Consider the following 15,967-nt stretch of genomic DNA (forward strand, 5'->3'; position numbering starts at 1 on the left):
AGTTTCCATGCTCCCTCTCCCGGCTCCGCCTCACTGCATTCTATCAATAATAGCTCTGAATAAAACATTTCTATACATATATCTCTATGTTTAAAAAAACCACCCTTAAAATATAGGACTGACTGCAGATGGTTGGAGAGGTCTGTAGGGGGGCGACTGAGGGACAAATGGGCCCCTGCTAGTGTGTCTCAGATTTCTCCAGCCAGCCTCTCCCCTCTGCAACAAATGTGAACATATGTGGACAGGTGTAAACAACAGCAGTAAGGCTCCATCCTTACATGGAGAGTAATGTCAGCCCTGTTGTTTAAACCCATCTCATCTGCTAAAGTTGCAGCAGATGAGGAGCTGGCTGTAGCCCCTCTAAGGCACACTAGGAGGACACTGCCCCTCCCTCTCTCCATCCCTCTTTTCCTTCATCCCTCCATCCTCACTCAGTCTCTCTTCTGGCCTGGCATCTGGTCTCTGTTCTCATGTCTCTTTTTATCTTAATCCTCTTTTTTATTCATTTCAACTTTTGATTTGATTCATCTTCTCTTTCTCTTTAAACGCCAATCTATCTCTCTGGCTATCGGGCGTACTCCCTCCCTCTTTATATCTCTCCCTGTCTATCGCTGGGTCCGTGTGTCGCTCTCCTGTATCCGTCCGTCCGTCTGTCTATCCGTCCGTGCATGTGTCTGTCTGTCTGTCCGTCAGGCGGGGGGGCGCCCCACAGTGTGTGAGTATGGTGCGGGGGCCCTCACTTCCTGCGCGGCTGGTGGTCCTGACTCAGTCCCTGTGTAGGGCTGCCCATCTCTGTGAAGCCCTGGGGTTGAGGACAGGAGCCCGTCCCGCCTTTCTGTGGCTGTTTGACCTGGGTCAGGATGTCCCGGATCTTCCTCTGAGCCAGCTGGAGGACAAAGAGGAGATGAATGAAATGAAATTTGCACAAATCACAAGATTCAGGAGTAAATATACTTGCTACCTATGCCAACACCACACTGCAGACAGAGAAAGTTAGTGACTAGCAAGTAAACACAGTTGAGCATTTAGCAGCTGAAGAGAAAGAAATTTCTCTGAGAAGATGGTGAAGAGCACACAAAAGCTAAAAGAAGAGTGTATACTGGACACATTAATCATATAAGCTTTATAAGGTGACGATATGTCAATGTTGTGTTTACAGTTTTTCCCACTGCCCTCAAGTGGCCAAAAATATCAATTAAAACAAGTTTAAGCTGGAGAAATTTACAAGTATGAGTAAGGTAGATATAACTGAGTATCATCTGCATAAAAATTAAAAGATATTTCATGTTTACTAATTATGTGACCAAGCATGTAAATAGAGAAAAGAATAGGGCCCAGAATTGAGCCTTGAGGTACACCATAAGGAAGTAATACAGACGAAGAAATGACGCTACCAAGTCCCACAGAGAAAACCCTATCGCATTGGCATTACTGGTAGTTACGCTTCCAGGGCTAGCCATAACTACATATTAGCCCTATATGGATAGCATAGCCTGCTGGAAAAAGTTTTAATGATAAAAGCATAAAAAAATTTACATTCATTACTTTTATAAAATTGTATTTGGTATGTTACATGAAGTAGCTGCAGTGTTAAATGTCACCGTAACATGTCACTGATTGACCACAAACGCTAGTTAGATGCCAATGGCCATTATGTCGAATGTTTAAAGGGCATTTTAATGCTAGTAAGATGTAAGGTGTAAATGTGGGTTGGGAGTGATATCTGTCAGTGGAGGACAAGTGACATACAGTCAGCAGTGGCATATGCCAGTAACAGTATATACAACTAAAACAAGGCATACTCTAGCCACTTGACCTCAAAACAAATTCAGACATTTCATGTAAATAAATAGCATACATTCATCACTATGTGCATATAAGATGTGGACTTTGTGACCTCAAGTAAATAAAGATATGGTAGCAATTCAATGTATATCAATAATATTAAAGTCATAGGTTTGTTACTAAAATTTGAGGATTGTACATACTAGAAATAATGTTGCAGCTGTAACATACATTATGTATTATTTGTTCTTTTGTTGATGGAATTATTTGTGGCACTTTAGTTACATGCTCTTACACTGACTAAATTATATGTTAAAGCTTGATGAGGCAACACAGTAGGAGGAGTAGCCTACCTGGCTGGCGTAGAAATGTCCATTGATCTTGACAATGACTTGGTCGTTTTCATCAGGCGTCTGTTCTCTGGGGACCACCACCTCTGCTGCTGTCAGGTTCTGAAGCTCATTCACCTGGAAACACAGAATTTAGTTATGTGAGGAGGCAGAAACAACCTTATGGCTAAAGGTTGTAGGCTTGAATAGCAAGGGAGGCAACTAAAAGGTGGAGGGAACAGAGTGTAAGGTGCAGGTGGCTTACCGTCTTGCCTCCCTTGCCAATGACCCTTCCTGCAGCGGCGGCAGCCATCTTGATGTGAGTCTCCAGTTTGACCTCCTCCTTTGGACCAAAAAAGTTCTCCTCTTTCAGTTTGCCGTAGATTCTGCCCTGAGCCTATAGGAGGGAGATAATTAAATAATCATATACATCAACAGTGATGTGATCATGTATTAAGATGGCAACATCTTGTTGCCAATGCAGAAGTGCCAAAAACTGCAGTCCCTTTAATGGCCACTTGAGGCTGGCTCCAAAAGCGAGTCATATTTTTATACAGTCTATGGTTTTTACCTTAAACTGAGCCTCAGGGGGTCCTGTCACAATCACCATCCTCATTTTAGAGTCTGGAGATTCAGCTGGGGCGATCTGGAGAGGAGATTAATAAAGAAATGCATCGTTGGTCTTTAAGGGTGTAGGTTTGGTTTCAGAAGCAGGGGGACACAAAGTTATGGATTCTCCTACCAAAAAGTACTATAGTATTTCTCATAATAATGGTATTTTAACAAAGGAATTCCAAATGGTATGTATAATTAACACACTACCTCTATTTAAGACTGACATGTAAAGTCAGTCTTTTCATCAGTAAATACACAGAGTATGTTTTCTTTATAATAACATAACTATTTATATACATCATGTAGAGACAAGCTGAGAAAACCAGTTGAAAGAGCTGATGTGGGGCTTTCACACAGTATCTCATGTATGTCTGTAAACCATAAAACATTTGTGAATTAATCATATTTTCAGTAATTTACAGACATACATAAGCTTTCAATGAAAAAGGCCCTAAAATGAGTTGGGACCCAAATACTTTAAATGTAAACAGACTGTGTGATAGTTTTATTTCTTACATTTTTCAGCTGTTCCTACTCAACATGTTGCATGTCTGGTAAACTTGTAAAGTACAGACCTTAATGGAGGCCCCAGCGAAGCGGCTCAGCTGTTTGATGTGCTGTCCCTTCTTTCCAATGATGGCTCCCACTGCTTGCGCTGGGATGTACACGTGGACTGTCTCCTGCTCTGGAGCCTGAGAACACATAAAGCACAGACTTCATTACATAAACTGAATATTTATTTGAGAATAAGATGTTGTTTCCTCAGCTTCATAGTATTTAAGAAAATACCAGCCAGCACCTCATAAAAAAGGAAAGACTACAGCTGGTGAATATCCTCATTTGTAGTGTGCTTTAAGACTAGAAATAAAAAGTCAACCTAAAAACAAATGTACAGAGCGAACAGAGAGAATGTACAGAGAGAACAGTCAACATATACAAAAACAGACAACTGAGGACTGATTATGAGGACTCATCAGGTGACACTTTTTGTGGTTTATCCACTAATATTCCCTCTATTCCATTTATCTCCAGATGACATCATCACTGAACTTTGCTATTCAGAGATGCAGTGATGGATAGCCTGGTTCAAATTCATGAAAAATAAAAACATGATAAAGTGATATGTACCAATTTAGAGAAAGAGGGGATAGCAGTTTTAGTGTCTGGTATCAAGGAACAGCTCTGTCACCTCAATTTGAACATTTCAGAAAAAAACAATGATACCTTCAAATAAAAAAAAAATAAATCAGAAAAAATGGAGTTATGAGGTTTCAAAAAAAAGCAATGTGTTAGAAGAGGGGGAGTCTTTGTGACCACCTTCTGGTGGTGTTTGGTCATCTAAAGAGCAGGTTTCCTTACCCCGAAGCAACCGTAAGGGGCACCAGAGACAGCGTTTCCAGGCGGTGGGGGGGGCATGTTGGAGGAAGAAGGGAAGAGGCCCAGAGCACCCAGGTTCAGTCCAGGGATCAGGTGGGTCTGTTGCTGTGGAGACAGCAGGTTAGAGATCATCTGGAGGTTTACTTGTGTGTGCATGGGGAGAAATCTGATGTCTTGGTTCTCATGCCAATGTTAAAATGAATCAATATATATTATTCTATACATAAAAAGCAATTATGAAATAATCACTTTGGGTATCACTTTGATGCATGTAATGATCCAAGCTAACAACCCAGCCTTGCTAGTGAGCTGGCTAAGTACAATAGATAGCCTGTGCAGCCTTGTTGAGCCAAATGAAAGGAGAGACTGGTTAGCGTTTCTTTATACTGTGTTTTTTTACAACAGCAGCTGGTTGAAAGCATGTGATTGGAGCACTGACAGGTGACAACTCCTCTGTCATGAAATATGACATGAAATAATAGTTGGGAAAAATACCAGTATAAGAAATTAAGATGTCTATGATCAGATACAAATGAACTACAATAACAATCTTATTTTTGAAAATAAGAGGAATTAAGTAAGTAGTTTTATAATAATGAGTTTTAACAAATTCTGAAATTATTTCACAGTTTATTGGTTCATTTCTATATTTTACAACATTTATTCATGTTCTTGTTTATGTCATGATGTCTTTTTTATTTATTCAGTACTGAACACTTTGGGGCTATAGGAATTAGATCAAAAACAGTATTGGGAAATGGTCATCAGTGATGTAAACATGATTCAATAATCAAAAACATACAAAATCACTATTATAGTCTCCTCAGTGCATGTTTGACACTCAGAATTTTTACTATACTGAATGTATATGACTGCTGTACTTAGGTACTTTACAAAAAAGTGGCTTACATGGAAAACGTTATATTCTCATTACACATCATGCTTTGTAGACTAAAACTGAAACTAGCGGTTTATCGATGCATTGATTGTGGAGGTCTACGGAGTCATGATTTAACACAAACACAAGGAGGGTTGAATCGAGCGCAACTGGACTTGATTGAAGATACTTGAGGACATTTCGCCTCTCATCCAAGGGGCTTCCTCACTTCTAACTGACTGGTGGGCAGTCCCAGGTATTTAACCTCTGTGGGGTCATTATCAAGGTCATTGATACGACTTGGTTTGTTAGTGCTCCTGGCTATTGTAACAGTAGTCGTTAGAGTCACTGGAGGTTCCCAGGAGACCTAACAACCATTCACATGTGACAACTCTAACAACAGTCAGTTAGAACTGAAGAAGCCCCTTGGATGAGAGGTGAAACGTCTTCCAAGTATCTACAACCAAGAAGTCCAATTGCCCTTGATTCAACCCTCCTTGGATAACCATGACCTGGATGACTGAGAATCTTCACAGACATCAAACTTTTGATGTGTCCATATTTAAACTTGTCACTGCAATTGAAAGAATTTTAGTGATTTTTCAAGCTGTGTATTGGTGTAGTGGTGATATTGGTGTGTGTGCATGTAGACTCACATTCATAGCAGCAATGTCGTTCTCATAGGCCTCTCTGATCTTCTTCATGACCTCCACCTCGGCCAGACAGCAGGCTTCAATAGAGCCTTTGAGTGTGATGGTTCTCTCTGGATTGTACAGTGTCAGGTCCTGAAGACTGCAACCATCACAGGAGGTTTATTACTGATACATAGAGCGATTGTTGCATAGAGAGATTGTTATTTAAATATTCCAGAGAGAGAGAGAGAGTGAGTGTGTGTGTGTCTTACGGGGAGATGGTGATCTTGGTGTCTGTGTCCTGCTCGACTTTTTTCAGATTTCGTCCCTCCTTTCCAATCAGGCGTCCTACAAAGTTGTTGTGAGCCAGAATCTTCAGAGGAACCTCATCAGCACTGCAAACACAAACCAAAGTAGAGCTTCATTAGGGTAACCGTTGAGGATCATGTTATTTTAACATTGTTTACATGGATTGCTCTTTTAAACTTACGTCTTGGTGTCTTTAGCCTCCTGGTGCATGATGTCCAGGATCATGCGGCACGCGGCGGAGCAACCCTCAGGGGTGGAGTGGATGCTGATCGGCTTCTCAGCAGCACCTGCATTCTCCTTGCGGTGCACGTCAATCCTGCAGCGAAGGAAAAAGATCAGAAAGACTTTATTCACTCTTTGAACCCTGGAGTGTTTCTGCTCATTTTTAATAGCATGCCATGTATTGTTTGTTCTTATTTTTTAGGACAAGTAAGGCTATTCAGAAATTCCATCATTCTGCATGTGAATACTGTTATACATGTTATAGGAGACTTAAATGGCAGGGGGAACTAAAAATGTACATTGAAATTTCATAGTTTTTTGTCTTTGTGTGCAAAAGTTTTCAACACAGCACAAATATATGAATGGATACAGGAAATTCCATGGAGGTTTCAGGGATATAAGAACCATGTTGATGGGACACTCTAGTTCCTCAGGCTGAAAGGGTTAAGTCACTCTATTCACCAGGTTCAGTAATTACTGAGGAGTTACTTTTACTTTTGACTTCACCACATTTCACTACAGTATACACATGAATCTGCAAATCAATTCTACAAATGAACCACAGAAGCAAATCAAACTTAAATGTGCTATAACGTGATGTGAAACATTGGTGGTACTGTTCTGGGCCGGTGTTGCAGGCTAATAAGAGTCTATTGAGCTTTGCTGGAGCTGAACTGACAGACGAATACATTAAAAAATATACATACAGATCAGATAACAACCAAATCTACAGTAAGAGAGTAAATTAACGGCCCCTCCCCAAAGTGGTGCAGTCCTACACTGACCTGACCTGTCAAGAGATATGTGGTGTCCTGTTGAATTTTGACAATATTGTACACAAGGTGGAGAGTAAATACAAAATAGGTTGAAGATGAATGCATGAATGGGTAAACAGATGAACAGTGGTCAGGAAAAAATTTGGATTTTAGCAAAGGGGCAAATGGTGTAGACTGAGCAATCAAACAATTATATGGTGATATAAATATACAAATTGTTTTCATAACCCACTGTTTAGTTTGTACATTTTATTTGTTTATATGTATTTTTAATGTGATTTTTTGCTTCTGAGACAAAGGCAGGAGGTAGTACAGACAGATAAACATATATATATTTATTAGGAGGTTTTTTAAGTTACAAATAGTGTGACTTAAGAGTCCATATGGGATATAAAAAACAGAATATTTTGGGCGTATTTATTTTAAAGTAGTGCCATGTGTGTTTGTGGAAGTGATTAGTGGTTTTATTGCCTCCTAAACAGCCTTTTTCCAAAATTAAAAACTCACCATTCTTGTTTTCATTTTGGAAAAAGTAACAGTATCTATTTTTGCAAATATGCAGCTCTAATAGGACAACAAGGATAAACTGTGGACTCTGTGCATTACTGTTAAACACACATTCACACATAGATCAGATCAGCACTCACTTGCTCTGTGTCTGCTTGGTGATGTTGCGGATAGTAGCTCCCTCCTTGCCGATGATGGCTCCCACATACTGTGTGGGTACCAGCAGTCTCAGAGGGATGTCGGCATGCTGAGGTTTGCAGGGCATCCCAGAGCTCGGGGACCCGCCGCGAGGCCCGCCACGGGGCCCGTAACCAGGGCGCCGGCCATTATCAGGCCCCCGCTGGCCTCCCTCCAGCTCTGAGGTTTCATCAGGGATGTAGGAGACACGCAGAGCGTTGTTCTCAAACTGGTATCCATTCAGCTTCTGGATGGCTCTGTGAGGGACAGAGAAACACATATAATTAAAAAAGTGGCATCCCTGTGCATTTAATATAAACCTTTTGAATACTTTTAATATTTATTTTAATATTTTCATAAAAGGCCACAGCCATTACTGAGGAATTATGTTTCTGTCTACTTTTATTGCTGTGTATGTCAGTTATAATAACAGTAATGATTACATATTATGATGATGAATATTATCAAACTGATAGTAGCAATAACTTAGTAATAACTCTGTGAACACATTAATAGAGGTGAGATCATGGATGTACATAAGTGAGGGACACTGCTGGACTTTAATCATTATAATATCCAAAATAGCATCTTTATATATCTGTACATTGCTATTTTTCATAAGAAAATGAAGAAACTCAAACAGTGTGTTCCTTATTATTACACAGTGGTGGAATGTAAACTGGGTACATTTACTCAAGTACTGTACTTATTTTGAGGTACTTGTACTTTGCTTTTATGCTACTTTGCACCACATTTCAGAGGAAAGTATTTTTTAATCCACTACATTTATTTACAGCTACAGTATAATTAATGGTTATGTTGAAAAGCTATATTTTTAATATAAAACATCTAATCAGCTGATAAAATATGACGTGTTTAACTACTCAACAGTATATCAAGTTGTTCAAATTAGGTCCACCACAACCATGAATGACCAACCAATTTCAAAACATGAAAACAATAGAATATAACATTCTGTAGCCTATTGCGCTTGACTTTTGGTACTTAAACATATTTTTCTGTTCATACCTTTGTACTTCTACGTGAGTAAAATTATTCATGCATGGTTTTTGCTTGTTACAGAATATTTCTACAGTGCTAATGCTAATTTTACTTCAGTAAAAGATCACAATGCTTCTACCGCTGTTAAGACATGAGATAAGACCCACGAGCAAAGCTTAAGTTTGAAGTTGTAGTTTTTTTAAATGACCACTAGATGGCACCCGTACAGTGTAGAACATGCAACCTGTTCTCCCTGCGGCTCTATTGGGAAAATCAATAACAATTATAGAAATCTATATAACTATAATGTAACTTTAGTTATTTGAAACACTAACATAAAGCAGTGATTTACAGTAAAAGGCATGAATACACAAATCCAGCTCTAACACACTAAAGTATTCTGTAAAATATGAAAGAGGGAAGTCGTTTTTAAACCAAGGAGAAAAACAGTGACAAAAGGGAAGAATGAAATGAAAAAGACAAAGAGTTTCAACAAGATATTAAAGAGCGATGAAGGAACTTACTGCCTGGCATGCTCCCGGGATGCATATGTAACATTAACCACGGCAGTCTCGCTGTCTGTATTCACTGAGAGAGAGACAAGACAAGTTTGCAAGAGAGACAGACTCTTAAATACAGCATACCTAGGTTTGTTCATGTGTCAGTAAAGATGTGGATTGTTGTGCGGTATCTACAGCTGTGGTAGCTCAAGAACTTTATGAAAGTTGCAGTAGTTGCTCCAGTTGTATCAAGCTAAATCACAAAGTGTGCTGTTGTACAAAGCTGGCTGCATGCTCATTCTTTGACTGATTTGCCTCATTTTCCTTAAGTAAACTCAGAGATGAGATCCAACTTGACCAACTTTGGTTGTAGTAGAGTTGTCTGTAAACACCATCAGCAAACCAAACTAGTGACATTGCAATAATAATTTAGAGCCATTGTATTTTTGTTTCTACTTTTGTATTTCATCATTAATGGTGAAGTTGCTCATGGCAACGAGTATGACTGATGACTACATGTTTAGGGGTCAATCACTACCCTGACAGTCTGGAGCAACACCCACATACAACTACTGCAGATGCTGCACCAATGTGTCTGCTAAAGACTTTCTTCTTCCTCTGAAGTGAGCTTGGCATGTACTATTTGGGATAAACCACACTGCATATAGTAGACATGTTGATCTGAAAGAATTATATATTGAAGACAGTTGGCCCAGTGACACCACTGCATGATTTTTGTGTATTAGGTAAAAACTAACTTTGAGAATGAACACAGCACACATCACCCTGCTACCACTTGGGGCCAGCAAAGCACTGCATGTAGCCACAACAATGCACAGAGGAAAACACTTTGGAGCTTTTAACTTGCTTCTACTTTCTCTTCTCTTGCTAGGTCATTTTCAAAACTATGGTGTGGTGCCACTAGTGTACACAAACCAGAGAGAGTTCCTTGAGGGTAAAGCTCAGAGGTCTTACCTTGTTCACAGTTCTCTACGGTTCCACACTGGGCCAACAGACCATCCAGCACCTGATACACAGAGAGAGCAAAGAACACTGTCAGTCCATGAGGGAAATGCAAAGGAAATGTAGAGTACACTACGGTAATTAATAGTGAAGAGAGAAAATGCACCTGAGCCTAAAGAGACACTGGAAAAGACTCAAGAAGTTGTGGTTTTTATCAACATCTTAACTACAGAGAGCAGAGATCAAACAAAAACAGCAATGAAGTGGTCTAAAATCATGTCCATATGAAGAAATAAATGCAGATACAGTTAACTCATGGTGACTACAGAGTGTGAGGGAATTGATTTGACATATGCACAGACGGGGAACTGAAGAAAACAGTGATGATGATAATAACACCAAAAGACAACTTGGCATTTAACAGGTAGCTTCTTGTTGCTGTTTCTGAGTGCTGGTGCTACAGGTCAGATGATAAGTGCTGGATGGAGATCCAACAGGGGTGTTGCAGAGAGAGGGGAAGTGGAACTAACTACTATGTGTCTCAACATGGGAGGATCCTAAAGACACTCTGTAAAATGTTGCCTCATAGTGTTGTTAGTAAAGTATTATTGTTGGCTGAGTGAATAGTTTGACAGACTAATTTTTGTGTCTAAAACAATAGTGAAGCCTCTCAGAGACTCACAACACACCCTCAGATATACAAATAACTGAAGGCTGATGTCTCACATTAAAGCACCGAACGAAATACTGATGTAGATTAAAGATGTGATCCTGTGTTTGTTTCTCTTCTAGAAATTTGCCTCTAAAATTGCAAATATATGCAATGAAATAAACATATACTAAAGAGCTTGTGTTGTAACATGTGTTGTACCTGATGATTCATTTTAACATCTACATATACATTTTTTAAAATTTGATTCCTGATCTACTGCTCTACTCAACTCAGCTTCATTTTTAGGCGAAGTGTCAGCACCTCTCTCTTCAATGATTATTCATTTGTCCTCTGGATGCTGTGACCTCTGACCCTGAACCCCTCATGTTAATAGAGGTTCACAAGCATTTAAATGACACATTTCATTCAGTTTTGCGGAGAGACGTCGCCCCCGTGTGGACACAGATGGCAGCATCGGGCCAGCGGAGATACGGAGAAAGAGAGGGAGAGAATCGAATGACACACTCACACTCACACTCACACACGCACACACACACACACGCACACAGAGCCACTCCCACAGGCACTTGCTTGCCAGAGGAGGCAGGCGGTGTGCCACACCCTCACAGAAACAATAACGGTACATTTTCACACACAAACACACACCACATGCATGGTGCCTATTGATCTTCCTGCATTCCCATCTCCTGCTTTCGGTCTCGTTTGATGAATCAACAGATTAAAGAGAAGTGAATAGATTCAGCAGGAGGAGCCAGTGCGAAGAGAAAAACAGATTCACACATTTGCTGCTCTGGGTGTCTTGTGGTCTTGCAGTATAGAAAAAGTTTTATTTTAAAATATCTCAGCCTTTTTTTCAATCATATTTAAAGCACTTACAGTTTTACAGTTTTCAGAAATGATGATATATTCAGAGAAATGTTGCGGGGTTGGCGGTTGGACCAAAGAAGGTCATATATTTTGTATATTTCATAAGTTTAAAAGTGAAATATGCTACTTGAAATATGAACCAGAGGTGATAGGAAATAGTATTGCAAAATGTTCATGGTGTTTTTTCTGTTTTGTATCTGATCCTCCAGCCCTGTAGAGAAGCCAAATAAATCATATTCTATAATATTCCTTTAATATTACAATAGTTTTATTGTTGTTTAATGTGCCTGCAATGTAGGCTCATAAGCTATCTGGACCAACTGGGAATTTATTTAATTTTTGTTGTTAAAAAATACCTTTTTAAATTGAAAGAAAAAAAATATATAATGTATATACAAAAAAGCTCATATTTTACTGCTTCAAATTGGCTTATCAATAGTTTATTGGACATTGGACCTTCAGTAAGATTATTTTTCAACCATACATTTTTTGATGTTGTTAAAGGTTTGTTTTCATCAATAATTAGAGCAAGAAAACAGCTGTAACAGCTGGCAAACACACAAAATTCAGATTTTTCATCATTCGTGTTAATAAGACTAATCATGTGTTCATATGAATTTTTAAAAGAAGAAGATTGGGCCTTTGAATTCCCCCTTTAAAAACATTATGCAGCAGATGTAGTCTGCCCGGTTGTCATGGAATTATAGATGTTTAAATGTTCATTTTTCTGAGCATTTTCAAGGCTTCTCGTCAATGTTGGCTTTAAAGCTGAGATGTATTCTTGACCTTGGGAGCAGCAGCAGGCAAAACAATCTCACCTCAAGCCAACAACCTTTAAGCCAGCATGAGCAGGAGAAGTCCTTCGAGTGCAACATTTACAATTGTGCAAACTAAATCTGCTAAGGAACATGTTGTGATGCTGTCGAAAGCTCCGGTTTTCAAGGCCACAAATGAACTTTAAAATCTCAGTAACCCTTTTGTTTTAATATTTTATTATCGTGTACTTTGTAGCACTTCAGACTGAATTTGTATATAATTCTACCCGCAGCTTGAACTGTTGTGTTGCACAGTGGTTAATGCGTACACATGTTGACAATCATCAAGCTCACAGGGGGCCTGGCGCTCACTGCGGCTACCCAATCAGGTTCTTGCGGTCGTTAAATGTTACTGTAGTTGGTGCTTGACATTCAGCTGAAGTGGCGACATAACTGCAACAATCAGCACAATCAATAGGTTAGGGCTTACAGCAGTCAGCCCATATGTTGATCAATACATGACTATTAGTTAACGTCCGATTCTAATCACTAGGCTCTCATTAAGAATCATCTTTCAGCTGCACAGCATCCTGCAGCGCTACAGCGTCAAATGAAAGTCATCGTTTCCACACAAAGCTGCGAGTGCTTGGTAGATTTGTGGTTCCCGGCCACATGATTCATAGTCACCAAATATGACCCATAAACACCCCAAACACACACACAAACACATGCCTCAAGTGCTGCAAATATTTGCAGTGAGGTCAGCCTGGATGGTATTATCCAAACAGAATCTCAGAGTGGAGGATTCTGTCTTCATCTATGAGCAGAGAAACTTTGCTCAGTGCAGGTGTACATGGCTGCCAGAGTTATCACCTGCTGCTGGGACTCCACCTTTATTTCATGCTGTCAGTCGGACTTTATAAGGCTGCAAACTTTCAATCTGCTTCTTTCATTCCCCTCCATCCACTTCACAAAGACAGAATTTGGCTATGACTTAGAAGTGACAGTCAGACTTCACTTCATCAGCTGCACAAAGCTGTTTTGAAGTTGTTGTATATTCTAAGACTAATTGAGACTCTTTGAACCAAAAAACGGTTGCAGATTCAAGCTGCTCAGGTCTGTTCACTCCAGCAGAAAATGTTTGGCTTCTGGAAGAATGTGAAAGTTATTTTATCACAAGTAATACCATTTCAAAAGGTTCCTGTAGTTTACAATGCACCACCTTAGCACTCCCTAATTTACACACAGGTCCAAAAAAAATCACAAAATATAATGTGAATGTTCTTGAACCTATTTTACTATGGTCATGATCCTGGTCTCATCATCTATCTGTTAAAGTGGTGGCTTTTTGTCATTCAGACAGGAGTGTCTTTAACCCTACGGCTTTATTCAGGCGTGATGGGATATTTACTGAAAGAGACAATGCTTATGCAATATTTGGAACCTGGTGCGTGAGACGGAGCAGAGAGAGAGTAGAGCAAGTTAAAAATGTTATGACAGCACAAAAAGAGACTTTTTGTTCGTTCACAGGCTGAATCACTGATGGATTTTAAATGTATTTTGCAGTTGAAGCCTTAATTAATGACCATTGTGAACACAAGTGACAGTCCATCATTCCTCACAGTGAATCCACTGACACATTTTCACATCAGTTTCATAATTTAACATTATTAGAAAGCAAATTCCGCTGCTTGTTTTACAACGTCTGACATGTACAAGCACTGAATGACAGGATGTTTAGTTGGAACTTTTGTTTGATTCCTATTTACTCACATGCTGCATGTATCTAAAGCATTTCACTAGATATTCATTTATTCAACTGTTGGCATCGATGCAAATTGAAAAAAACAGAGAGGGCGTGTGAGGGTTTTTTAACCTCCTCTGCTCCAGTCATATCACAAGGGGAAAATCATTTTTATAGACTCATCTGATATGAGAAGATCCATCTCCTCAACACCTGGCTTTTTCACAGTGTTCCCAAATTAATTAAACCGATTTTGTGCACAAGAGATGATGAGATATTAAATTTATTATAGTGATATTAGAAAGGTGAAACAAGACGCACACATTTCTCTCTCTGCATGTTTTTCCTTGTGCTGCAGTCTTTAATTCAGACTTGTGTCTAATGAAAGTCACACTGAAATGTTTCAGGTCCGACCTCGCAAGATTGCCACCGTGACTTTAATAAAAGTGACCAGGGTGCTTACTGAGACATGAGGCTGACTTGTTAAATTGCCATCAGATTAAAGTAAAGGAGTGTATGTGTGAAATAGGAAACACAATGTAACCACAGCTACAAGGCTGGACCCAAATGACGTAATGATAACAATTTTGTCAAGCTGAACACCCAAAAACGCCATTTAGAGACTCCAAAAGGACACTAACAACAGTATGGGTCATTAGAGCAGCAGTGAAATATCATATATTTTAGCAAATATCAACAAAACAACAAAGACTTTACTGACTAGCTAACTGGCCAATGGTTTTGTTTTGTTTTTTACAGAGAGCCTTTGCCCGCACAAGACAAACAACAGATTTTAAAATACGTTGTGAAGATGTTGTGGATGGCAGGAATGTCATGTGGTTGTAAATGATCCCAGCAAGAAAAATAAAAGAGGAATAAGGGACTAACCTCCCACTGCAGGTGAGGTGGAATGTTTCTGATCTGCAGCTTCCTGGTCCTGTGGAGAGAAAAAGAAGGAGAGGATGTTAGGAAGTTAAAAAAAAAAAAACCTGCAAACAGAAAGACAAGTGTCTCAGCGGTCAAATACTGTGTGTGTGTGTGTGTGTGTGTGTGTGTGTGTGTGTGTGTGTGTGTGTGTGTGTGTGTGTGTGTATGTGTGTATGTGTGTGTGTGTGTTGGAAGTGGACACTGCTGACAGGTGTAACACTTTACCGGATGAGAGAGTGAAAGGAAGACGAGGGCACTGAATGAAGTCAGAACGTGTCTTGAGAGACAAACAAGTGGAGAGAGGAAGAGAGTCTGTTTGAAGTCACTTCCTCTGGTGCGAACACTAAATCAAAACGGTGTACTAACACTCCATCCATCAGCTCTGACTGGTTCAACTATCACTACCACTGACCTGGTCGCCATACTTCATACACATCACTGCTTAACCACATTGTGCTAAAAAGTTTATGTGTCAAACATGTTTTTTTGTGTTTTGATGTCATTAAAAGTGCTCACTGAAATGTTGTTTTTATTTTTGGTGAAACATTTCTTTGTCGTTCACCTTAATAAAAAGCTAAAAACTCCCATCCAATGCTCCAATCAGCATCTTTTTGGGGTTGCTAACCCTAACACTGGATGGGTGTGTCTGCTCCTTTACACTGACAAGACACCCTGGTTGTACTGTACCGGGCTTGTTGTAACAGTCTGAAAGGGGTTAGGAATCTCTAATGAAGTCTGAATTCTCTGCCCAACCTAAGCTTTACCAATCACACATCATGGAAACTTCTAAGACACCCCAATTATATCCATGGTCATGTATCTCACATATCACAAACTGTACAATAACATAACTATTTCATACGATGCGTCCAGTGTGTGTGAATGAACTGTTTATGTGTACTTTGTCTGCAAACTTGCGCGCCTCAAATT

The 15,967-nt window shown here is 39.6% G+C and overlaps 1 protein-coding gene across 2 annotated transcripts in view; it reads right to left on the reverse strand.

Annotated features, from left to right (window-relative positions):
- Positions 1–499: 499 nt before the first annotated feature.
- Positions 500–15,967, reverse strand: part of igf2bp1 (insulin-like growth factor 2 mRNA binding protein 1) — a 56,219-nt gene continuing 40,751 nt past the window's right edge. The window contains exons 3-15 of one of the 2 annotated variants that reach the window (XM_042393098.1): positions 14,999–15,047; positions 10,084–10,135; positions 9,133–9,196; positions 7,570–7,863; positions 6,106–6,240; positions 5,888–6,010; positions 5,640–5,775; positions 4,089–4,211; positions 3,305–3,421; positions 2,686–2,760; positions 2,380–2,511; positions 2,139–2,252; positions 500–886 (exon numbers count right to left, since the gene is read on the reverse strand). In XM_042393098.1, coding sequence (XP_042249032.1) covers positions 737–886; positions 2,139–2,252; positions 2,380–2,511; positions 2,686–2,760; positions 3,305–3,421; positions 4,089–4,211; positions 5,640–5,775; positions 5,888–6,010; positions 6,106–6,240; positions 7,570–7,863; positions 9,133–9,196; positions 10,084–10,135; positions 14,999–15,047 — 1,564 coding nt within the window. In that variant the 3' untranslated portion in view covers positions 500–736. The remainder of the gene's footprint in view (positions 887–2,138; positions 2,253–2,379; positions 2,512–2,685; positions 2,761–3,304; positions 3,422–4,088; positions 4,212–5,639; positions 5,776–5,887; positions 6,011–6,105; positions 6,241–7,569; positions 7,864–9,132; positions 9,197–10,083; positions 10,136–14,998; positions 15,048–15,967) is intronic. The other variant, XM_042393099.1, reaches the window with a different exon arrangement.

Source organism: Thunnus maccoyii, chromosome 18, assembly GCF_910596095.1.
Source record: "Thunnus maccoyii chromosome 18, fThuMac1.1, whole genome shotgun sequence".
NCBI lineage: Eukaryota > Metazoa > Chordata > Actinopteri > Scombriformes > Scombridae > Thunnus > Thunnus maccoyii.